At 38.3% G+C, this 24891-nt stretch overlaps 1 protein-coding gene across 1 annotated transcript in view; it reads left to right on the top strand.

Moving 5' to 3' along the window:
- LOC109911043 (low-density lipoprotein receptor-related protein 1-like) overlaps positions 1-24891 on the top strand; it is a 1753343-nt gene that overhangs the window by 571085 nt on the left and 1157367 nt on the right. The window contains exons 4-5 of the mRNA XM_048599379.1: positions 15955-16074; positions 22265-22393. Of these exons, the coding sequence (XP_048455336.1) occupies positions 15955-16074; positions 22265-22393 (249 nt within the window). The remainder of the gene's footprint in view (positions 1-15954; positions 16075-22264; positions 22394-24891) is intronic.

Here is a 24891-nt window from a genome sequence, read left to right as displayed (position 1 = left end):
TTATGAAGGATGAATTCACTTTATGCAGCATAGAGTTTGTTGAGTAAGGATTTAACCAAGCAATTCTAAATGACTGCTGCTCAAGTCAAGTTGACAGTCTTAACAACAACATTCATGACATGAGAGAAGTCCATAATGTTACTCACTAATGCTTGCTGGTGCAGTATCCAGGAATAACCGACAAAAGAGGAAAAATTTGGAGCATTTCTGCAAAATATAACAAAGCCCACATTTTCATCAAGCATAGTTGGTACACCGTCAGTTGTGATAGAAAACAGTTTTTGAATTGGAATGTTCTTGTCAAGCTTGTACCTTTTGAATTTATTATATATCTTCAAATCTTGATCTCCCTTTCAGGTACAAAATGATAACAAGATCATCTTTAATTGTTTGCTTTTGCATGCATGGTTTTTCAGGGTAACCAATTCAACACGGTGGCACAGTGGTTAGCACTGCTGCCTCACAGCGCCAGGGACCCGGGTTTGATTCCAGCCTCGGGCAACTGTCTGTGTGGAGTTTGTACATTCTCCCCGTGTCTGTGCGGGTTTTCTCCGGGTGCTCTGGTTTCCTCCCACAGTCCAAAGATGTGCAGGTTAGGCGGATTGGCCATGTTAAATTGCCCGTAGTGTTCAGGGAGGTAGAGGGTGTATACTAGGTGCGTCATAGGGGGATGGATCTGGGTGGGATGCTCTGAGGTTCGGTGTGGACTTGTTGGGCTGAAGGGCCTGTTTCCACACTGTAGGGATTCTAATTTAATTTAAAATTACGCGATTCATGTCAATGGATTCATCCAAAGGCAAGCAAAACATTCACAGTACAGTATGATACAACTAGCTACTAACAGATCCCATTATTTTTTCTGCCCTTGAGCAGCATGTGAAACGATGAGCAATTTGGGAAAATACAGTTGGGCTGAAACAATCTGGTTCTTTAGCACTGAGAGAAATTGTCCAATTATCCCCTTAAAATTTTAAAGGGCAAGTTATGAGTCTTGCTTCTAAGTGGTGACCACCTTATTTCAGTACATTACAGCACCTTGTTGGTTAATTTCACCTCATTTATATGCTGTTTTCGATTTCCCTATTTATTGATGAGAAACTAGATTGTGCCAATTCCTGATTTGAAAATCAGAGCTATTATCGAGTGGATGCAGCTTGCCAGTTGCTTCTCTGCATCTCCATCGTAAAGCCCATTTGTCTATATCTCATTACACATTCCGTGAAAGAGGCCATGTCCAACCTTCATCCATGGAAGTTAGCAATGGCAAAAAGCAACCTTGATACATTATCATGGTGGATTTCAGACTGACTCATAACACACTTAAGCACTTCGCACCTGCACTTTGCACATCATCACAACCTTGAATTGCAATTTTCCTTCCAGGTTGCTCTGTGCACACTGATGCACATCCATCTCAAATATCGGCACAGGATGCATTTTATGGTCCTCAGCTTGCTTTTGTCGTGCTCATTTTGTACTTACGTGGATGCTCAGGGCATTTCTGGCTTAACTTGCATTTTTGTGCATTACCACTTCAACAAGGAGTTTTCACCAATCTGTTTTCAATGGTTGAGTATTGAGTAGTGACAGTAAGCGTGGCAATGCAGTAAGCCAAGGGCTGAGGGGAAAGTTTTGGGATATTAATTGTTGAAGAATTGGATGGGAACATGGGGAGCTTGAAAGTCAACAGAAATGACATGGATAACAGTACAAACAATACATAATGGAGGTGTGGGCTGTGGCACATTGACTTTCAGACAGAGATAGTAAGAACTGCCGCTGCTGGAGTCTGAGATAACACAGTGTGGAGCTGGAGGAACACAGCAGGCCAGGCAGCAGTAGAGGAGCAGGAAAGCTGATGTTTCAGGTCGGGACAGCCTTGGAACTCACTCTCAGGAGCTTGACCTGCATGGAGAGCCACCTCTGGCTAAACCTCCAATCCTATCAATTCAAATCTATTTTAAAGTTGTGTTCCTGTCATCAACAAGAGGAATATCCTTTCCACCTTAACTTTGTTAAGCTCATTTAGGATCCAATACACTTTAATCAAATCAAATCACCCCTAATTCCTCTAAACTCCAGCGTAAACCCCACTCTATCCAATCTTTCATCACAAAACAATCTGCTCATTCCAGATTTCAATTCAGTAAACATGCAAACAGCGATCTCTATCGTATGTACATCACTATTTTTTTAAAAATGAGCCCTAAACTCCACATAGCATTTGATATGATCTCAGCAATGCCTGATATAACTGATGCATGACTTTTTTGCTTTTATATTCAACTCCTCTCATAATAATTCATTTCATTAGCTTGAACTTACTTGCTGTCCCTGCATATTAACTTCTCATGCTTCATGCACCAGAAGACTTGGATTTCCCTTGGATTTCCCTTGGATTTTTATAAATCTGAGTAGTTTGCTCCTTAAATTCACATTTTTGTCACATTATACTCCATCTTCCAGTGTTTTCCCATCTCATTTAACCTATCTATATTGGTCTGTAACCTTGTTATGTCATCTTCAGAATATACTTTCCTTCCTAGCTTGTCCTGTTGCTGCTTTCATGCATGTTTGTCTTTATTGTTAATCATTTTTCAGTTACTGACTATCTGGATAGTCTTAAAGCAGTCAGTAGAACAGGACAGCACAGGAACAGGCCACGTCTGTGCCAAACATGATGCCATTCTAAACTAATCTCATCTGCCTGCACATGGTCCCTCTAATTTCTGCCTGTTCATGTGTCTATCAAAATGCCTTTTAGATGTTGCTAACATATCCGCTTCTACTGCTTTGCACGTTCCAGGCACTTACCATCGTCTGTATAAAAAAACACTTGCATCGCGCATCTCCTTTAAACCTTCCTGCTCTTGCCTTAAACCTATGCCCCTAGTAACTAACATTTGCTCCCTAGGAAAAAGACTCCCACTACAACCCTGTCTGTGCCTCTTATAATTTTATGTACTTCACTCCTCAGCATCCAATGCTCTCGCAAAGACAACACAAGTTTGTCCAACTTTTCCTCATAGCTAATACACTCCAATCCAGGCAACATCCTGATTAACCTCTTTTGCATCCTCTTCAAAGCTTCCACATCCTTTCTATAGTGTAGTGACCAGAATTGAACATATTACTCCAATTGTGACCTAACAAAAGGAAGGATGTGCTGGCACTTGAGGGGATCCAGAGGAGGTTTACAAGAATGATCTCAGGGATGAAGGACTTTTCATATGAGGAGAGGTCAAGAACTCTGGGTCTGTACTCGATGGAGTTTAAAAAGATCAGTGGGGGGTGGTATCTGATTGAAACTTACAGCATATTGAGAGAGGCTTGGAAAAAGTAAACATAGAGGAGATATTTCCACTAGTACGAGGGACTAGGACCCGAGACCACAGCCTCAAAGTGAAGGGACAACTCTTTAGAACTGAGATGAGGAGGAATTTCCTCAGCTAGAGGGTGATTAATTTGTGGAACTGATTAGCACAGAGAACAAGTTATTGAGTGTATTTAAGATAGGGATAGATAGGTCCTTAATTGGTAAGAGGATCAAGAGTTATGGAGCAAAGGCAGGACAATGAAGTTGAGAAACATATCAGCCATGATCAAATGGCGGAGTAGACTCAATGAGCTGAATGACCTATTTCTGCTCCTGTATCTTATGGCTTTATGGTTTTAGGTGCAATCGGAGAAGTGTCCCTGATTTCCCAAATATTGCAGGCGGAGCATTCCACGGGGCTAAGTTCTCCTGCTATTTTAAACCGTAGCAAATACAGACAGTATTCTCAGAAACAATTACACAACCTTTCCCAATACTCACCAAAACCAGATTTCCCGCATTCATTCTCTATTTCTAACAAAACTACAAATCACAAAAATAAGAATCTTCCACTATATTTCCCTCCAGACACTACTTACTCAGCTGCTAGACCTGGTACCTGAGCAGCCAATCTTATGTCATTTTTTGAGTCATGATGTCACACCTGGAGCTCTGCCTCTGGATTTAGCTCCGCTGTCATATTCCTAAAATAGTAAAGTCATGTTTCCTTAAAAAAAGTTATTTTTTCTGGTTCTTCTAGAAGTTTCTCCTTGTGATGGTCTCTGCATTGAATTCAAATCCTCACTGATGTTGCTGTGAACTATTACCCTGACTAACAATACTGGCATTTCTTGGCATCTCTGGCATTATGTGGCACAGGGAAATGGATTGTTGAGGTATTTTGATGCCCCCAATCTTCCTTCATCTCCCTATGAAGGTGAGTGTAGAAGTCAACTGACTCCACCCAAAGACTGTATGACATCATCAAATTATGTAGAACTCAATTTAACATGAGCATTATTTTATATGGCTGTAGTTCTAAAAGAATCAATGTTAATACGCAGCAAGACCTAAAAAATATCCAAGTCTTGGGCTGATAAATTTTCCTGCTACACATGTGCCAGGCAAGACCAGGCACAGTTATCCCCTATAAATGTTCAATGGCATTACCATCGCTGATTCCCACACTATCAACATCCAAGCAGTTACCATTGTCGAGAGACTGAACTGGGCTAGTCACATAACTCTGTAACTACAAGAGCAAGTAGTCATGAATATCTTATCTCCATAATCCCCAAAATGTGTCCAGCATTGGCAAGGCACAAATCAGGAGTCTGATGGAATACCCCCCACTTGATTGAATGAGTGCAGTTCCAACAACAATCAAGAAGCTTAATACAATCAAGACAAAACAATAAGTTGGAATGTTAACCCATCCACTATCTGAAACGTTATTTATGTTTTAATAATCATCTAATGCTACCACTGAGCATTTTACTATTGTTTAAGGTTATTAGGAAAGGCAGGAAATTGGCACTAAGTTAAAATGGTGCAGACACAATCATCCAACTGGCTACCTTGTTTGTTGTGATAATTCAATTATCTTGTAACTTACATAATGCACTGCAACATCTCATCAAGGATCCTTCCAAATCTCTGACCTTTACCTCTTAGAAGGGCAAGACTAGCAGATGCAGGGAAATGCCACCAATTGCATTGTCCTCTCCAAGTCATGCACCATCCTGATCTGGAACTCTATTCCTGTTTCTTCATTGTGACGGGATCAAAATCTTGAACTCAGTTCCAAAGAATATTGTAGCTATCTGTATACTTCATGGACTGCAGCGCTTTAAGAGGGAAGCTCAGAGCCACCTCTGAAGGGCAGTTAGGGAATGGGCGATAAATGCTTGAATGGTCAGTGATGTCCACATCTCATGAATGAATAAATGCATTTTAGAAGACTTATCTGACTTGTGCCGATGTGGTATCTTGGTTTTCTGTTAATGATGGTAGGTTAGGCCATTCTACGTCCATAATCACTGGATACAGTTTGATGGTCTTGACACACGAGATGTGTTGGAAAATTTTGTATAACCCTAGGAAAGTTCAATCACTGTATTCGATGAAACTCACCAGTCTGATGTCAATTTCACATATAAATTGCAGTTGAGTGGTGCAAACAAGATCTACCATTTCTCTAATTACTACCCAAATGCAACTTCTGATAACAAAACCTCTTGGAAATTCTGATTTGAGCAGTCCAGCATTATTCCTAAGGTAAATTTTTGATGCAAGTGCATTCATCAAGTTGTAAAAACTTTATTAAACCTTTCTCTGGATACCAGTCCTTTCATCTCAAGAATACCGGCATGCAAGACACAGGGCTCAGGAAATAGAATACCACAGCTTCAAGTCTTAAAGTATTAAGTAAAGTCATATTTCAAAATTCAAAAAAGTGAGTAACTATTAATGATAGGATCCATTTGTGCATATGCATTACATATTGGAGAAACAGCAATTATTAATCATCAGTGCTGTTATGCAAGCCTTTTGAGAAAAGTTGTATTTCAGTCTTACCAAATGAGTTGATAACAGTAAGCTAGGATATATGGTAACCTATAAATAGGATGAAAAATAAGGAGAGTAAATTGGAGAAGCTAAATCACAGCGTGTTAATGCTTTTGTAGGACAGTTATGTAACCATGCCAAGAAAAATGATATTATAGCAATTGAAACTAAATGGATACCAACTTACTCTGAAGCAAAACAGTAATGGATGAACATTTGAAAACAAAATATATATAGATGAGGGTATTGACCCCCATTGGAGAAGTTAATTGTCATAGCAGCAGTCAATAGTAAATTAATAAATTGATGGAGCAGTGGGATCAGAAAACTTAATATAGCAGAAGGCATGAATGAATGCATACATTCACATATTGGTGGTACCATTGAATAAAAAATTTTTTACCAGCATAATAAACAAATATAATTTTTGGCATAAAATACAAAAAAAAATGATTATCTAATAATGGAGAAAGAGAGAATGAATATCCAAGCATGTTTTTGTTGCTGTTATTCCGCAGTTTCATGCTAATAGCAACCACAGAGGGATGTAGGATGTTCATGCTGGGGATAAGGCACATTATAAGATAGGTGTGTGGTGAAGGATGCATTGATCCATCAATTTATTTCATTCAGTTTTAATTTCTGTAATGTCATTTTCCTGCAAGTGGACTGAAAAGTAAAAGAAATATTGACAGTGGTTATACTCTGTAGATGAGGTGAGAAAGGGAGGATCAGTATATTGTTAAAAAGTCGGTAGAATGCAGAGTCATGGAAGACAAAATATGGCAAGAAGAGAGAAGGATCAGACATGTGGGGAATCTTTCATGGAATAGTGCTGGATCTGATTGGACAGGGTTAAATAAACTGATTTCTTTTCAAGCAAACTTGAGCAAGAGAATGATGCAGTCTAGAGAACTGGGAAATATGTACAGCAGCAGAGTTAAAGATTTTGGAATGGAGCTGAACAACTAATGAAATACTGAGAGAAGGGATAGTGCGGTGAGCACTTCTGGGGTTGGAAATACTAAGTTCACAAAATAAGTGCTATCACCCTCGACACTGGGAGAACAGTGTCTTAGGAAATATGGAATTTTAACATTGTGTCTCCTGCTGTGTGTGTCATATCAATATTCCCTGATTTTTCTTTCCTGAAATCCTGTCTTTGTATTATTCTCTCTAGAAATTTCTTTCTATCATGATGTTCTTTCTTTGTGTCTCCTATTCAATGCCATTCTCACTGAGTTTTTTGATGATCACCTCTTTTCTGCCTGAAATTGTTTTCTAAATTTGTGTCATAGAGATGTCTCTCCACAATCAATCTCTCCCAGCACACCGAACCGCAAGAGTATTGTATTCCATTTCCATCTGGCGCTATCTTTGTTTTCTCACTTATTCTCTCTTTGCCGCTGTATCATTATCCCAATTATGTGAAGGGAACTATTGAATGCAAGGCAGAATAGGAAGGATAAATTTTGGGTGCTAATGCAGACATACTAAAATACATGGTTGGAGATAACATTTCCCAAGGTACTTCAAGTGAATAACAAAAATAAAACACTAGATGCTGGAAATTTGAAAAGAAGGCAGAAAATTTTGGAAATGCTAAGCAGACCTGGTCAGCATCAGTTAACATAACGTGCTGTTTGGTTGGTTCCAAAACATGCTGTTCTAAGAAAGTTTCTCAAAAGCATTCTATGAACCATTCATCCAGGTTACTACTGCCACTCTCTTTATTAAGTTTGCATAATTATTAGACCAAGAATTACTGCTAACAGCTTGGATTTTCTCCCTTGAAGTGAATGACTGGAATCACGGAAAATATCCATGTACCACATGAGAAAGTGCCTGCAATTACTGGATCAGGCATTGAGTATCTCCAAATGAGGGACGCTGCTCCAGTACACAGTGTGGAGCTGGAGGAACACAGCAGGCCAAGCAGCATCAGGGAGCAGGAAAGGTGACGTTTTGGGTCGCAACCCTTCTTCAGAAACACCTGACCCGAAACGTCAGCAGTCCTGCTCCTCTGATGCTGCCTGGCCTGCTGTGTTCCTCCAGCTCCACACTGTGTTATCTCTGACTCCAACATCGGCAGTTCTTACTATCTCACACTGCTCCAGTACGCCCAGCTTGCTGGATGACTTTTCGAGATATGTAGGGAACCTGTATGAGTCCCATTAAATGCTTCAGCCAGAATTAAGATGCAATGGTCTGAGGGACAATGCTCTCAAGTTGCTGAATTAAGAGCCTACTTGACATAGGCCCACCCCATTGTTTCAGTTCTTTATCAGAATATCACTTTCAGAACATCATAGTCACCTCCTGATGCTCCATAACTGACATATTCCAATATCTGTTCAAAACCAATGGGGCAATTAACTGATAAGCCTCAGTAGATAGAAAAACATCTTCTGGCAGGTAAAGCAAATGCACGCAAGTGTATGTGTGAGATTGAACTATGCAGTTTACATACCGAGGCATTTCACGACTGTTGAAATGATACATTTTATTGAAACATTTCATTCTGCAATCATCAGGACATTTGACAAGAATACAAGTCCAAGGGAAAAAGCAACACTTAAATTGCATGCGAAGAGAGGCAATTTGACCCTCCAACGTTATGTGTACCAGTATTTGTCGAGCTAATGAACTCAACAACTCACACAGTTGAGTTCAATTTCAATGACACCATATGTCTTCAAATAGATAGCACTGCAATGGGATCCCCAATAGATACAGAGCTTACAAATTTCTTTGAGTTCCATAAGAAATGTGTCTTCAGTAGAATGACATCTAACTTTCTATTCTTTGCATTTTTTAAAATATGTTGATGTTACGTTTGGTATATTTGAATCCACAGCTGTATAAAATAATTTCTTTGTGTTATAATAGACTTCATGTTTGAAACAGAACTGTCAAATGAGTTCCCTTTCCATGATATCCAAGTTGAGAAAATAGTCATGAGGTTACTAATGATTGTTGTAAACCTACCTTCACTGACCAGTTGACATATTGGAATTCCTACAGTTTCACGAACCTTAACATTGACCTCATCAAGCACAATATAAATGGGATCTGAGCCATTTGTTCATTGTGCAAACTTGATGCTGAAATAGGGCACATCAAAATTATCCTGCAATATAGTACTACCCTGACCATATCATTTCTCGCTGCATGTCATGCAAATTCACGAAAGGACCTAAGGTGATCACTGTCGATGTGGAAAAGTGTCAGTTTACCACTGGAAAATAGGGTATCTCAAAGGCTTTGAGTAACAGGTGAGGCGAGCTGTTTCAAGCTGCTACTATGCAGCAGCAATACATGTGGTGTTGCTGCTAACAGGATGCTGCTATTAAGCCAAAAAGACGTTCTGCCAGCCACAAAATGTGATGTATGAATTTCAATGCCTGTGTGAATGCTAGGGATGCAAGGTATATATTCCAAGGACTGGTAGATCATATCAAAAAATGCAATTTTTCAGTCAAGGTACGATTGCAAAATCTGCAAAACGGTGTCTAATAGAAGGTTCTGAAAATGAACTACATTTGCTGGATAACCTTCAATGTATGAGGAATTATGCTGTTAACCAATTTAGAACTGTCAGTCAAGCTTGCAACTTGATGCCATGGTATGCACTGAAAAATAAGTACTTAGTATACAAGGTCGTTTTCTTTCTAGTTAGGAAGAACATATACCCACACAATACTTGTTTCATCCAGACAAAATGGACGATAGAAATCTGCAGTTTCATTTCTCAGATCAATACCCTTACCATACAGTGTTGATCAACCTGGTTTGAAGTTAAACGAAGCCTGACTATTAACTGTCAATCTGTATTGACCGGTGCATTCCCTATGGCAGACCTCTAGCAATCACAATCCACTTGCCAACGAATCAACACTCTGTTCTCATGCAATATGTTTCTCCCCTTGAATTTGCATTCTTGCAAAATATCCAGATGAGTACAAGGTGAAACCTTTGATTAAGTAGTCACTTTTTAGAAATACTCCAGTTCTTTACAAGCAATTGATTATTTGTCTCATTATTAGAATTCCAAAGTCATGCATTTGTATGGGTAAATTTTGGCCACATAAAACGGATTTCTGTTTTTACAAAAGCTGAGGGATATTTGTACATGACAAGCATTTGAGAAATCCCTATACTTCATTCATAGTGATTGTTGAAGATTTGGTGACAATATAATTTTCCACTCGCTATCTTTTAATCCAATACACATTCTTTTTTAATAAAGAGGACTTAAGATGTTTGACCATGAAACATTACCAAGTGTTTATATGACTAGCTCTGCCAACTTGATTCGGGTGACAAGGCTAGAAATGAATTTATTTGCAAGATATTAGCATTTCCATTTTGACTTCATTTTTCAAGCACATTTATTCTAAGAATGTATCAGTTTACAACATTCTTATGGGTAAGCAAATTATTATTGAGACTTTTATTGTTTACTTTAAATTGCAATGAGAAAATGCCAAATACATATGTATTCTTGACCATAATAAAACCATATCAACTGGCTATTTAAGCAATGATTGCTGCAGATTGATATTGTTAAATGTGGTATTACTGTCTGATAAGTAAATAAATCAGAATGTCTACTGTTTGATTTGTCACTGTCCTAATGGGATTTATACATCTATCCCAAACCAGCAATAACCAGATATTCATTACAAAAACAAGCAAGCAAAGCTACCTAAGGAATTATATCAATTTGTTGATTTGTATATCTCCCGAATACTGTCCGGTACAATGATGTTTGACTGAAGTGTTTAAACATGTGTGCCTGCCATTTCATTGTGGCACCTCAAAAATAAATTAGTCTGTGATGGGCTTGTAGTTTAGTGCTTAAAATAGACTAAACGTGAATGCAACAACTTATTGGCTCAAATTAGCATTACTGCCAACTATGAAGATTTTTCCAAGCTATTGCTATTGCTCTTTTTTTTTCTGGGATCTTCCGATTCAAGCTGACATAAATATGGGCAGTACAGCATCTTCCATATGAAAATAAAATTTGGGGCCCTGGTTGGGGATAGGGGTGTTCATATATTGCCATCGTCATCCACCTGAAAAAATTGTCATATCTTGCATAGATTTGCTGCCACCAATTCTTCTTGCCAATGTTGGCCTTGGCTACTGATAACCATGTGAGGAAGGACACTCTTACAATGTCGTTGGAGAAGAAAGCTGGATCTTAGCTAAATCGGCTGTGTTATATATTAGTTTAAAGCTCATTACATTTCACCTGTGAAGTATGATGGTCTCCTGTGAGTTATCATGCTCAACGTAAGAGTAAGTCCACATGGCTATTACTAAAAGAGTCTCATGCAGCAGAATATAGATAGATTGGAGAGTTGGGCGGAGAAATAGCAGACGGAGTTCAATCCAGGCAAATGCGAGGTGATGCATTTTGGAAGATCCAATTCAAGAGTGAACTATATGGTAAATGGAAAAGCCCTGTGGAAAATTGGTGCACAGAGAGATCTGGGTGTTTAGGTTCATTGTACCCTGAAGATGGCAAAGCAGGTCGATAGAGTAGTCAAGAAGGCATATGGCATGCTTTCATTCATCGGACGGGGTATTGAGTACAAGAGTTGGCAGGTCATGTTACAGTTGTATAGGACTTTGGTTCGACCACATTTGGAATACTGCGTACAGTTCTGGTCGCCATGTTACCAAAAGGATGTGGATGCTTTGGAGAGGGTGCAGAGGAGATTCACCAGGATGTTGCCTGGTACGGAGGGTGCTAGTTATGAGGAGAGGTTGAGTAGATTCAGATTATTTACATTAGAAAGACAGAGGTTGAGGGAGCCCTGATTGAGATCTACAAAATCATGAGAGGTATAGACAGGGTGGATAGCAAGAAGCTTTTTCCCAGAGTGAGGGACTCAATTACTAGGGGTCACGATTTCAAGGTGAGAGGGGCAAAGTTTAAGGGAGATATGCGTGGAAAGTTCTTTACGCAGAGGGTGGTGGGTGCCTGGAACACGTTGCCAGCGGAGGTGGTAGAGGTGGGCACGATAGCGTCATTTAAGATGCATCTAGACAGAGACATGAATGGGCAGGGAGTAGAGGGATACAGATCCTTGGAAAATAGGCTACAGGTTTAGATAGAGGATCTGGATCAGTGCAAGCTTGGAGGGCCGAAGGGCCTGTTCCTGTGCTGTAATTTTCTTTGTTCTTTGTTCTTTGTTCTTTGCAGCATGGATAACAAACTCAGAGCCGACACAGAGCAGAAGATTAACTGAACACTGCTTAGTTCCTCCCAGTTCGGAGGAAGGGTCACGGGACCTGAAATGTTAACTCTGTTTTTTCCTTCACAGATGCTGTCAGACCTGCTGAGCTATTCCAGCAACTTTGTTTTTGTGCATATCTAATGATGTTAGTTAGGTCCTTTCAGGGTGGTGGGGTGAGGTCAGTGGCGTTAGTTAGACAGGGTCAGTGAAGTTCATCAGATAGGGTCAGACATGTAGTTGAGTGGTTGGGATGACAGGGTCAGTATGATCAGAGGGGCATTCAGGCATTCAGAGGTTGATTTGAGGAGGATGGATTCTAAAGTTAACAACTGTCAGGTTTTAAACTGTCCACGTTTCTTGGTTAATATTAACGTAAGTTGAATAGATCTGGCCCAAGTCTCCACCAAAAGGTCACTGTCAGAGATATTCACACTGGATCTCAGGCATCAAAAAAAAATTACTGTTGAATTTTGAAACTTCTGGGAAATTCTAGTTGTATGAACATTCTGTACCACTGCTCAGCACAATAAACATACCTCGTGTGATAACTCACCACAAAGTGGATTTGCTCTTACCATCCTTGTTCAGGATAGGGATCTACAGCAGTTACTTGACCGAAGTGTGTGACAGAGGAAAATCATTTGGGATACTAATTAAAAGAGATGCCTGTCTGAAAAAAAAGCTGTACCTTGTTGCTTGGTAGTAAGTACATATGGGTTACAATGGAGTGATTGATGTTGGACGGTATTTTCTGCGGAGGAAAACCAGATTGCCAATTTGCTTCTACTTTCTTTTTATGTTTGTAAAAAAGATCTTCACATTCCTTGCAGAAGATTTCAATCAGGCATTCTGCAGAAGTGCAGGGCTACATTCAATATAATTGTGTCATGCACAACATTAGGGGAAGGAAAATCACATCTCTTTTTCACAGCAATAGTTGCTATATTCTGTGATTTAAATGTTCAGCTGCATGAACAGCTACTTTGAAAGCTCTTGAGAAAGAGTTGATAAGTAAGATAAATATGAAGTTAGGATGCCAAGTGGGTAGGGTTAGTGTGCCAAGTAAATGGGTGCCAGATGTGTAGAATGCCAGTTTAATAAACTGTAAATAGATTACCAGTTTACCAGATAAGAAGGATGCCAAGTGGGTAGGGTGCCAAGGTTCCAGGTGGGTAGGATGCCATGTGGGTACAGTACTAGAACGCAAGGCGGATTGGGTGACAGAGAAGAAGGCGGTAAGGATGAAGGTAAGTGATCGAGTATTTAGGGCAGATCAGTATAGGCCAGCAGGGAGAAGGGAGTGTCATGCCAGCAACAGGGAGTTGAAGATAAAATGGAGAGGAGACGTTGGGTGCCGAGTCTTTGGAGGAAGTTGTGTGTCCAAATGTGGTGTTAGGTCCTAAGGTGAAGGAGTTGGGGGATTGTTGTGAAGGGGTGCTCTGGTTCCTGAAAGGCAGGTAGGTGTCTGGTGTGGGGGGGTTGCTGTTGAGTTCTGGAAGGAAGTGAGTAAATCTAGTTTGGCAGAGAGACAATTTGGGTCACGAATGATGGGGGTGCTGGGTGGTCATTAGGGGTTGTAAAAGTCACGGTGGTGCAGTACGTGTTTGCGTGGTAAGTTGGGGGCTAACTTTAATAGTTACTCAGGAGTTTGACTAGTTAGTAGAGTATCTAACTTTTCCCGAGTAAGCAGTGGGACCCTCCTCGTTTTCTGATTTAAATGGATCCTTTTAGAAGGTTCCAGTTGCATGGGAATTGAATCTTCAGCTTCCTGACAATTCCTTTGAAGTCTGCCTCATCAGGGTTTCTGCAGTTCCTGAGCTGTAAATCTCATTCACGTTGCCAAAAAAAAGTTATTTGACACCAGAAGATCCAGCCCTTTTGTTAAAAATACAGTAATTAGATCCAGATTGAAAATCTTAGAGATCCTAAACTGTCCTCCCCGCAAATCCAAAGGCTATCACCATAGTCTGTGGGGCAGAAGGCAGTCTTTCACATTTACTCTTTTACAGTATTGTATAAAAATTCCAACACATCAGGAGTTCTCTAAAATGCTGATGTTCAGTCATAGGTCTAGCTTCTGACAGTTAGAAACTGGATAATTTGGGATGATATCTTCAGTTATCTTGTGCAATATTACCAATGATCATTATGAATATGTGTTCCTTCAATGTCCTGTACTCCTAAATTGAACTTTGATAGCTGGACAACTGCATTGTGCCATCTCAAATGTACGCAGCACATTGTAGATCCCCTGAAGGTGACTGAGTTAAGCTATTAAATTTGGCCAATTTGTTATTGTAGCACTCACAATCACAGTCAGCCAAGTAATAATTGATCTTGGTAGTACAAAGCAAACAGAAATGAAATCAGACATGACACAAAAAGTACAGAAAAAAAAGATTTTGTCAGAAATGCAACATAAATTGTTGTCACAAACTTATGGAATCCTGGGAAGTGAATACAATTGTACACTAAAATAATATATTGCACTTCCTAGGTGCAAACTGAAGTTATTTGAGCAAATATTGAGAAATGTGCAGCAAATTTACTTTTTAGTTTTAGCTTTTTTTAGCATATGATTATTTCAGTAATAGTTTCTGGGCTTCACTTCCTTGAATAGAATGGGATGGTTGTAATCAAGTTCAAAAGAATAAAGATGTTTGTCTTAAATTTATGTGATTTCTGAAGAAAAAAAAAGTTTCCTCTTTAGGAACTAAGACTTTGTATGTTACTTAGAAGTCAAATGACTTTTGCAGTTCTAAAGTCAGAATTAAGTAAGTTTTCTTATTTGTCTGCAAGTCCCATGATGCCACAGCATTGTTCCAAAGCAAAAATAAAGTAAATTTTACACCATAACAAAAGCCTTAAATGGTTCAACCAAAAACTGGAATAAAATTACCTGTAATTTCTATTTGCATTAGAATAATTGAATTGACACAAAAAACTCAGGAATTAAATAGGGTGGAAACCCTGTTTGTGGTCTTATTTAAACACAAGCTCTTGGATAAATCACACCTTTACACAACGCAATCGGCTATGGCTAATTTTTCAGGAATGATGTATGCCAATTGGCAATTCAAGGACCATTGGGTCAAATTCTGAATATTTTATTGTTTCCATAATCACACAAGGAAAAGAGGCAAAATACTGTGAATGCTGGAAATCTGAAAGAAAAAATTTGAAGAAACTGAACAGATCAGGCAGCATCTGTGGAGAGAGAAACAGAATGAATATTTTAAGTCCAACGACCCATCAGAATAGAGAACAGTAATGTACTGTTCCAAAAAAAAATTCAAAATAATAACTCTGTTTCTCTCTTCAAAGTTGCTGCCAGACCAGCTCAGTTTCTCCAGGATTTTATGCTTTAATGTAAGGAAAAGAAACTGTGTATCCCTTGAATCACACCAAATTTCTGCCAGAGATCTACAAAAAATATATGTGCCTGAGATGAAACATGTTTTAAGTAATTATTACCACTCTGCTTTTGCCTTCTGTAATCACAATAGCTATTGATTCAATTACAATGGGGATAATTACACTGATTTCTTATAAGAAAGAAAATGGCTGTACTTGCATGTTGCTTTCTGCTACGCATTATTAGTATGGATTTCTAACCTTCTCTGTTACTGATGATTTAACTAACAGTAACAGGATACAAAACATTTGACAATTACACAGTCACAAAACAACGAGGATACAAATGTTCAAATTAATGCTTCGTTAGGAGATCACAAACCTTTAATTCTACAATGAAAGAATTTGAATTTACATTATATTTTGCAGGAAATATGTAGCAAATTTATATTTGCTCTTTTTCAGAATTTTCGCCTACATGTAACCAAGCCAATTGTCAGTATCGATGTGTAGTCACAAGAACTGGCGCAACTTGTTACTGCAGCGATGGTTTTAAAGTAGCACAAGATGGGAAAAGTTGTGAAGGTTTGCTGTCTCAAAAATTATGTTTCTTTTGTGTAAAATGTATTACTTACCATGATAATATTTATCAAATGTTGCACAAAGTAATTGCTCATTGAGAATTCATTACTGCAACAGAGGTGTTGTGTCATTATATTGCATACATTAATATTTTAGCCAAAAATACAGAGTTGTAGTTTGTATTGGAGAAACCATTTTTTTTCTATTTGCTTGCCCAAGTTATTTTGTTTGTGTTTGTCTAGAGGCAAAAACAAATTGAAAATTCAACTGTCAGTATGAAAAGCATGCTTCTACATGCTGACGTGAAGTTTCACCCAGCAGCATGGATATCTCATCAAGTTAAGAATATGGGCTTTTAAAGGCCAAAAATACCCTTGAGGAAAGTTTTGTTCAGTGTTGGTGTTGGCACAGTCAAAAATTGCATGCAAGTGCATTTATTATAATTTCACCTCTGTTGTAGATCTCGCAGAAAATGGATTGGACTTGCAAAATTATACTATTGTGTGTAAATTTAAATCACCAGATGACTGATTATACGAGATGGAATTTTACTTGTAAAATTACATATCTCACTGTTGGCCTGCATTATTGCTTTTAGTAAGTTATAATAACCTGGTCCCACACTGGTTTTCATGATCAGAGATTCAACTAAGATTGTGTTCTTTATTGAAACTAAATAAGTGCATTAGTCAGAAAGTCTCCCAGACTGCTGAGAAAATATTATTAATGCAGTCCTGTTCATGACTTCTTCATGGATTTTTTCCTTTGTATAGGAGATTTTGTTAGCTAAGCATTCTCTCATTGTACATGCTATCCTACATACATTTTTGGGCCCAATTACTGAAATCATCCCGTACCACAGATGATTGATTGGCTGCATGAAACAAGAAACTAAGTTGAAAGGATAGGGACCCCCCCTTAGTAATTCAAATCACATTGGATGACTTGAATAAGAAGGAGCAGGCAGAGTGTTGACGTACAAAAGGTACCTTAATGGGTATAATACTTTCAGTAGTTCCCAAAACACTTAGTCTCCAGGTGTAAGAATGTTTGAAGAGACTTGTGTTTATTGGCTTTTTTTTCACCAAAGTGAGTATAATCAAGACCTGCCACTTGTTTAAATCCAAAGCTCAGACTCTTCCAAAGATTGATATGTGTTTCCTAAGTCTGTAATGGAAACATTGGCATTTCTATGTTATGCTACATGTTCCTTTTAGGTTACCTTTGGGGAATATACAGACATAGGAAATAGGAGCAGAATTAGACAAATTGAACCCATGAGCATACTCCTTTATGATGATAGCTCATCTTATTTTATTTCAAATTCTACATTCTTATGTAACGTAATAACATTTTTATTTTGCTTAACAAGAATCTATCCACCTCTGTTTTAAAATATTTAATAACGTCAACTCTACCATTCTCTGAGAAGTGATTTCCAAAGTTGTAAAAAACTTTGGCAGACAAACATTCTCCCCATCTCTGTCCAGAAATGATGACCCTGAATTCTGAAAGTGTTCCCTAGTTACAGACTGACCAATAAGAGGTAACATCCTTTCTGCATCCACTTTGTCAAAAATATTTGGATCATATACACTTCAGTCGAGTCACTCCTCTCTCTTCTAAACTCCAGTGAAAGCACGGCCAATCTGTACAATCTATCCTCATTAGACAACTCCCATTCCAGATATCAATCTAATGAACCCCCTCTGAACCACCGGAGCAAAACTGCACACTGTATTTGAGATGTGATCATGCCAATGCCTTGTATACGTGAAGCATATCATCCTACTGTTTATGTACAATTCCTTTCATAATCAAGGAGAGCATGCCTTTAAGATTTTAATTATGTGCTTTGTTTTAGTGCAAACGTTTTGTGACTCATTGACTAGATCATCTAGATCCCTCTGCGCCTCGGAATTCCACAGGCATTTTCCATTAAAATAATACTCTTTATTATTCTTTCTATTAAAGTGAAGAATTTCACATTTTGCCATATTGTACTCCACATTCCAAATTTTTTTTCAACCTAGATGTTACCATCTGTAACTTCCTTATATTTTACTCACAACGTCCGTTCCTCCGTATCTTGGTAATCTCTGCAAATTTAAATATCATCCTTCACTCCCGTCCCCCCTCATCTAAGTCAGTGATATAAATTAGACTATAAGACCATAAGACAGAGGAGCAGAAATTAGACCATTCAGCCCATTGAGTCTGCTCCGCCATTCAATTATGGCTGATAAATTTCTTAACCTCATTGTCCCTCTTTCTTCCCATAACCCTTGATCCCCTTGACAATCGAGAATCTATCTATCTCCATCTTAAATATACTCAATGGCCTGTCCTCCACAGCCTTCTGTGGCAGTGAATTCCATCGAGTCACCACTCTCTGGCTAAAGAAGTTTCTCCTTATCTCTGTTCTAAAAGGTCTTCCTTTACTCTAAGGCTGTGCCCTAGTCTCTCCTACCAATGGAAGCATCTTCCCAACATCCACTCTGTCCAGGCCATTCAGTATTCTGTAAGTTTCAATTAGATCCCCCCTCATCCTTCTAAACTCCATCGAGTATAAACCCACAGTCCTCAAACGTTCCTCAAACGTTCCTCATATGTTAAGCTTTTCATCCATGGGACCATTCTCGCGAACCTCCTCTGAACCAGCTCCAGGGCCAGTGCATCTTTCTTGAGATATTGTTAAATATTGAGGCCCAGCTCAGAGCCCTAAGGGACTCAACTTGTTACATCACACCAGTCAGACACAGACCTATTTATGCATACTCTGTTTTCTGCCAACCAGCCAATCTTCTATCCACACTAGTATATTAGGCCCTTCATGATAAGGTTCTATTTTCCATATTGGCCTTTGATAACGTTATTAAATTCCCTCTGGACATTCAAGTACAATATGTCTTCAGGATTTTCTTTGTCTAAAGCACATATTACTCCTTCAAAGAACTCATATAAATTGATTAAACATGACTTCCTTTTTGACAAAACCATGCTGACTCTTCCCTGTTACCTTGGTAATTTATAAGTGCCCAGCTATAGTCTCTTTAATGATCAATTTGAAAACCTTCCCCATGACAGATATTAAACTTGTTGGCTATTGATTCTTGCTATCTCTCTCCCTCCCTGCTTGAATAGTTTCCACTCTGATCGATTGAGTTCCGAATTGGGGAATGTAAATTGACACCACCAATCTACTACCTCATTAGCAAACTTTCTTTAGGTAAAATCCATCTAGATATGGACACTTGTCAGCCCACAGCTCCATCAGTTTGTTTAGTACTATTTCCCTCATCATTTTAATTTCATTAGGTTTCACCGTCCATTTATCCTTGCTTTTATACAATAGCTGCTGGATTTTACTTTTGTATTGTCTTTAATGAAGACAGAAGCAAAATACTTGTTTATTTTATCCACCATTTCTTTATTATCCTTTATTAACTCCCCAGTCTTACTTTCTTGAGAACCAACACTGACTTTAATTATTCTTTTCCATCTTAGATGCCTGTAGAGACTTATTGTACAAGTTCTTACATACTTAGCTAGCTTCCTCTCATACTCTCATCATATTCCTGATTAGGCTCCTAGCCATTCTGTCAGTCATTGCATTCTGATCAATCATCTGACTGGCCACTTATCTTTATGCAGTTTTATGCTTTCTCCTTAAGTTTAACATTTTTTTTCTAAATCCTTTAATTAACCACAATGGGGTATTGCCCAATGAGTTTTTTTTTACAGTAGGAATGCACTTTTTTTAGTATTCTGTTTTATAACCTTAAAGGCCGACCATTATGTCTCCAACAATCTATCCACTTGCTAAGAATGCCAGTACATATCAGCCAACTCAGCTTTCATACCCATAGAGTTGCCTTTAAGGATGAGTTCTAGACTCAGCCTTCTCCGTTTCAAACTGCATGTAAAATTCAAACATTGATTGCTGCTACCTACGGGTGCTTTAACGCAGACATTTTTTAATTAATCCTGCCTCATTACACAATCCCAAGTTTAATTTAATCAGTTCTCTGGTCAGTCCCAGAACATGCTGCTCTTAGAAACTATTGAAAAGATTTCATGAATTATTCATCCAGATATCACTGCCAATCTTATTTTTCCTGTTTATTTGTAGATTAAAGACACATGGTTATTGCTGTCTCTTTACAACAATCACCCAGTATTTTTGCTTGTTTGTTTTGTCCCACATTGTAGTTACTGTAGCCCTGCAACCACTCCTACCAGTGATTTCCTTCCTGACTATTTATCATCTTCATGCAAATTGATTCCACATCCTGAACCCCTGAACCAAGATTATCTCCAAATTGCATAAATGCCATCCTTGATGCTATCTTGCCACCTTTATGTAGCTTCCTATTCTTCTTGAATTTTTTATATCCCTCAATATTCAGGACCCAATCCTTGCCATCGTGAAGCCATGTTTCTGCAATTGTTATCAGATCATATTTATTTACCTTAATATTCACTATGAATTTGTTTATTTTTTTAAAATTCGCTCACAGGATGAGGGCATCTCTGGCTAAGCCAACATTTATTGCCCATCCTAATTGCCCAGAGAGTAGTCAAGAGTCAATCATGTTGCGGTGGGTCTGGAGTCATAGGAGGCCAGACCAGGAAAGAACGTCAGATCTCCTTCCCTAAAGCACATCAGTGAACCATATGGGTTTATCTAGCAATTGACAATTTGGCCATCATTAAACCCTTAATTCCAGATTCTGTATTGAACTGAAATTCCACTATCTGCCATTGCAGGATTTGAACCCAGTTCCCCAGAACATTAGCTGAGTTAATATTATGTTTGATAAGTTAGTTAAAACTGAGTTAATTTAGTACAATTTTGATGCACATTAAGATACAAAGCTTTTATTTTGTGTTTTTGATATTTTTGTACATCTAGTCTTGATTGGTTATGTATTTCTAGTTTTTCTTTTAACTTTCTTTCTGCCACTTTCTGTCATTCTGTGACCCAGGTTTGCCATGGTACTATTTTCCTCACTTTTCCTTTAATAGTGTGATTGTTTCGAGGTACAAAGTATTCGGGTAACTTTTTCCCTGCTTGATGCATGGCAGTTTAGCTCCCAGCTTATAAAATCTGGGCCGAATCTGCTCAAACTTCCTGATGTCCTTAATGAGTTTTAATCAATTATTTAATTATATTGTTCACTTATGCTAGATTTTATACAATTTATGAACTTGTGAATTACAAATTTGTATACTTTATTGAAATTAAATGTAAAAATGATCTTAACCACTGACCAGTCAATTGCCAAACAGCAAACTCTTTTGTTTGTAAGATCCAATTCCAATCAGCTCCAATAATATTACTTCTCCCTGACTGCCTGTCCCAAGGTCCTTTTTTTGTGTATGATTCTGGGGAGGTCTAGTAAAAACTGTCTGTTGTGTATCGTTGCATAAAGTAAGTGGCAGATTCATATTTTTCAGGGTAATACTTAATAAGTTTCAAAGCAGCTGGGGCATAGTAGCTGAAGTTTTGGCGAATTATAGGTAGAAAACAATTATTGTACTATGGTAATTCCAATTTACAAACCTGTGTTCTGGATTATTAGTCACATGTTCTCCTGGAGCAGTGCTGATTTCAAGATTCCTGGACAGCAAAATAGTTCTAACGCCTTCTAATCGGCCATTTTGTTGTTTCTGTTAGTTTTATGAAATCATGAAAGAACTCAAAAGAGATCTTATAAAATTCTAACAGGACTACACAGGGTAGATACAGGAAAGATGTTCCTGATGGTGGGTGTGTCCAGAACCAGGAGTATGAGGATTCGGTGTAGACCATTTAGGGCAGAGACCAGGAGACATTTTTTCATCCAAAGAGTGGTGAGCCTGGAATTCATTACCACAGGAAATAATCAATGCCAAAACATTGAATGTATTCAAGAGGCAGCTAGATATAGCACTTGGGGCAAATGGGATCAAAGGTTATGGGGAGAAAGCAGGATTAGGATATTGAGTTGGATGATCAGCCATGATCTCGATGAATGGAGGAGCAGGCTCGAAGGGCTGAATGGCCTCCTCCTGCTCCTACCTCCTATGTTTCTATGTTTCAATTTGAATGCAGGTCTGGCATACAATATAATTTGTTCTCTATATGCTTGAATGACATGACATGAAGCACCATTGTGAATTTAAGCAACTACTTGCTTGCCTCTTTCAGATTTTGATGAATGCAGTGTTTATGGAACTTGTAGTCAGATATGCACGAACAACAATGGATCCTACACATGTGGCTGTGTGGAAGGTTACTTGATGCAGCCAGACAACAAAATTTGCAAGGCCAAAAATGGTAAGAGATGAGCATATTCTTAATTTCTGCTAAGTAATTGACATATTTTGAGAAAATGCAGTTCATTTGAGATCGCAATAAGTTAGTGGTGAAGCCACTAGTAAATAGAGCTTCAGGTCAAAGAATGGAATGAAACACTACTGGCTTGATCTTTGCTGGCTTGCAATCCCCATATGTGCAGCATTTTTGCTGGCAGCAAAGAATGTATATCTCAAGGGCAAATAAAACTTGATCAACCTTACAGATTCTTCTAATGAAATAATAAAATGAGGAGGTCGTTAATAAAGGTTTTCCTATGGACTTGGCAAGGTGCAAAATTAAAGACCTTTGATGAAGTCAATGGCATATAAAACAAATGGATAGAAATAAGATTGGATGCATAGAAGGACATTTATTTGAATGGAAATGTGTGAGGTCTGATGACTCTTTGATGCCTTTTTTTGGTGGCTATTTTTATGTTCAGGACTAAAGAACTGAGATTTGCTAAAGATGCGATTGCATTTCTACACATGGTAAGCAGGAATAAGGAAACTAAAAAAAAAAACAACAAAATATAAATCCAAGTCAGGATGGTGTATTTTTGGAAGGGAACTTGCAGATGATGGGGTTCCCATGTATCTGCTGCCCTTATACTTCTGGATTTGGATAGAGCTGTCTCAGAAGCCTTTTTGAATGGATGGTGCAGTGTAGGTTCATTTTGATATTTCCTGGGCTGAGGAGGTCATTAGTACATTATAAATGACAGTTAAGACACTTTTCATGTGATTAAAAATAAGCTGATTAAATTTCTTCCGGATTATGAAGAGTTATAGATTGATCAGCAAGATGTTAACAAGAAGACACAGATTTAAAATCAGTGCAAGAAAAATTAAAGGGAATTTACACAGGTGGTAAGAGTGTGGAGTTCTCTGTCATAGTCTATCACAATGTCTTAAATTATTTAAAAACATTTATAATTATTTTAGTTGCTTGAAGAAGGAATGTTGAAACTGAGCAAACTGGAATTTTTTGACTTGAAGACTCATGCAGACTATTTTGGACCAAATGACAGAAGTCTCTGATGTTAAATTCTATAACAATATGCTCTAGAGTGCAATATACAAAGTCAGAAGAAAGTGATGTGCATTGAAAACCCTGGAGTTTTCTTCAAAGGCAATGTTTTTTATGTTTATCTTAAATTAGCTTAAGCAACAAATATTATAGAATTCTAAGTGCACATTGTTTGTGCAGTTCTAATTTGTGCTAGTTTGAAAAACATTTTGCTGGAAGCAAGCTTCATTGACAAAACTCGGCTTGATTCCATCAATACCCACTGCAGGTTTCTGCTGAAAGCTAATTCATGTGCCTTGAGGCTCTAATAATTTACTGGAACTTTGGTCAGAACAACTCTTAGGATTACTTTGAAAGATTTGAAAAGGAACTCTATTATACCCAAATCAAACTTGAAAATACTTCTGAGATAACACTGTGTGGAGCTGGAGGAGCACAACGGGCCAGACAGCATCAGAAGAGCAGGAAAATTCGGGTCGGGAACCTTCTCAGAAGGTTTCTGAAGAAAGCTCCCAACCCGAAACGTCAACTTTCCTGCTCCTCTGATGTTGCCTGGCCCTCTGTGCTCCTTCAGCTCCACACTGTGTTATCTCAGACTCCAGCATCGGCAGTCCTTACTATCTTTTGGAAATACCTTTTTTTTCTAAATTACATCTATTAATTCAAAGTCAAATTATTTTTGTGGTAACCAAGTCCTATAGTTTGAAATGTGTTTTTTTAATCAATCAAATATATCAAGGAATATTCTTTCCACAAGCTCTTCTTAAAGACAAACTACATTGTGACATGCTAACTAATTGTAAAATCAAACTTGATACAGCGCATTTATTATTGTACAAATAAATTTGAGCAAGAACTTATGGTGGAGTATGAGTACTTTTCAAAACAGTTGTAACTTTAGGTACAATTTGTGTTGGAATCATTAAGTGCACTCAATTCAAAAACTTTCCAATGAAACACTAACATTAACTAGCACAAAAAAACCTCTGTAATGTCACATGTCATTAAAATAGATGATATCAACTGAGTTTGTTTACTTAGCGGGTGTCTTCATACGCAGTTTGCTTTTGAAGTCTTCTCTTGGTACCATTCTTTAGTTCAACCAACTTCTTCATCTAAGCTCTCATGAATTGTACAGAAATACTCAACCTGTCTGAATCCCTGCCTGAGAATCGTAGCCATTTTTTTTTTACAAACTCCAACGTAGATTGCAAAGAACAAAGCCATTGTTTCATAAACACAAATATAGGCCCAAATTAACACCATGTCAGAGAATCTCTCCAAATTGGTGAATCAACGAATGTGGGAGAGGTGTTTGGACATGCCAAGTCCAGCCATCCCATCACACACACTACACACTGCCTTTATTTTATTTCATGTGAAAGAAAATGGGACATGGACTGAGTCTTGCACAGTTCAGGAAAGCAGCTGGCCATCAGCTGACTCCA

This window comes from Rhincodon typus, chromosome 7, assembly GCF_021869965.1.
Source record: "Rhincodon typus isolate 14 chromosome 7, sRhiTyp1.1, whole genome shotgun sequence".
In the NCBI taxonomy this organism is placed as follows: domain Eukaryota; kingdom Metazoa; phylum Chordata; class Chondrichthyes; order Orectolobiformes; family Rhincodontidae; genus Rhincodon; species Rhincodon typus.
The sequence above is the reverse complement of the archived record's forward strand: the minus strand, read 5'-3'. Positions and strand labels throughout refer to the sequence as shown.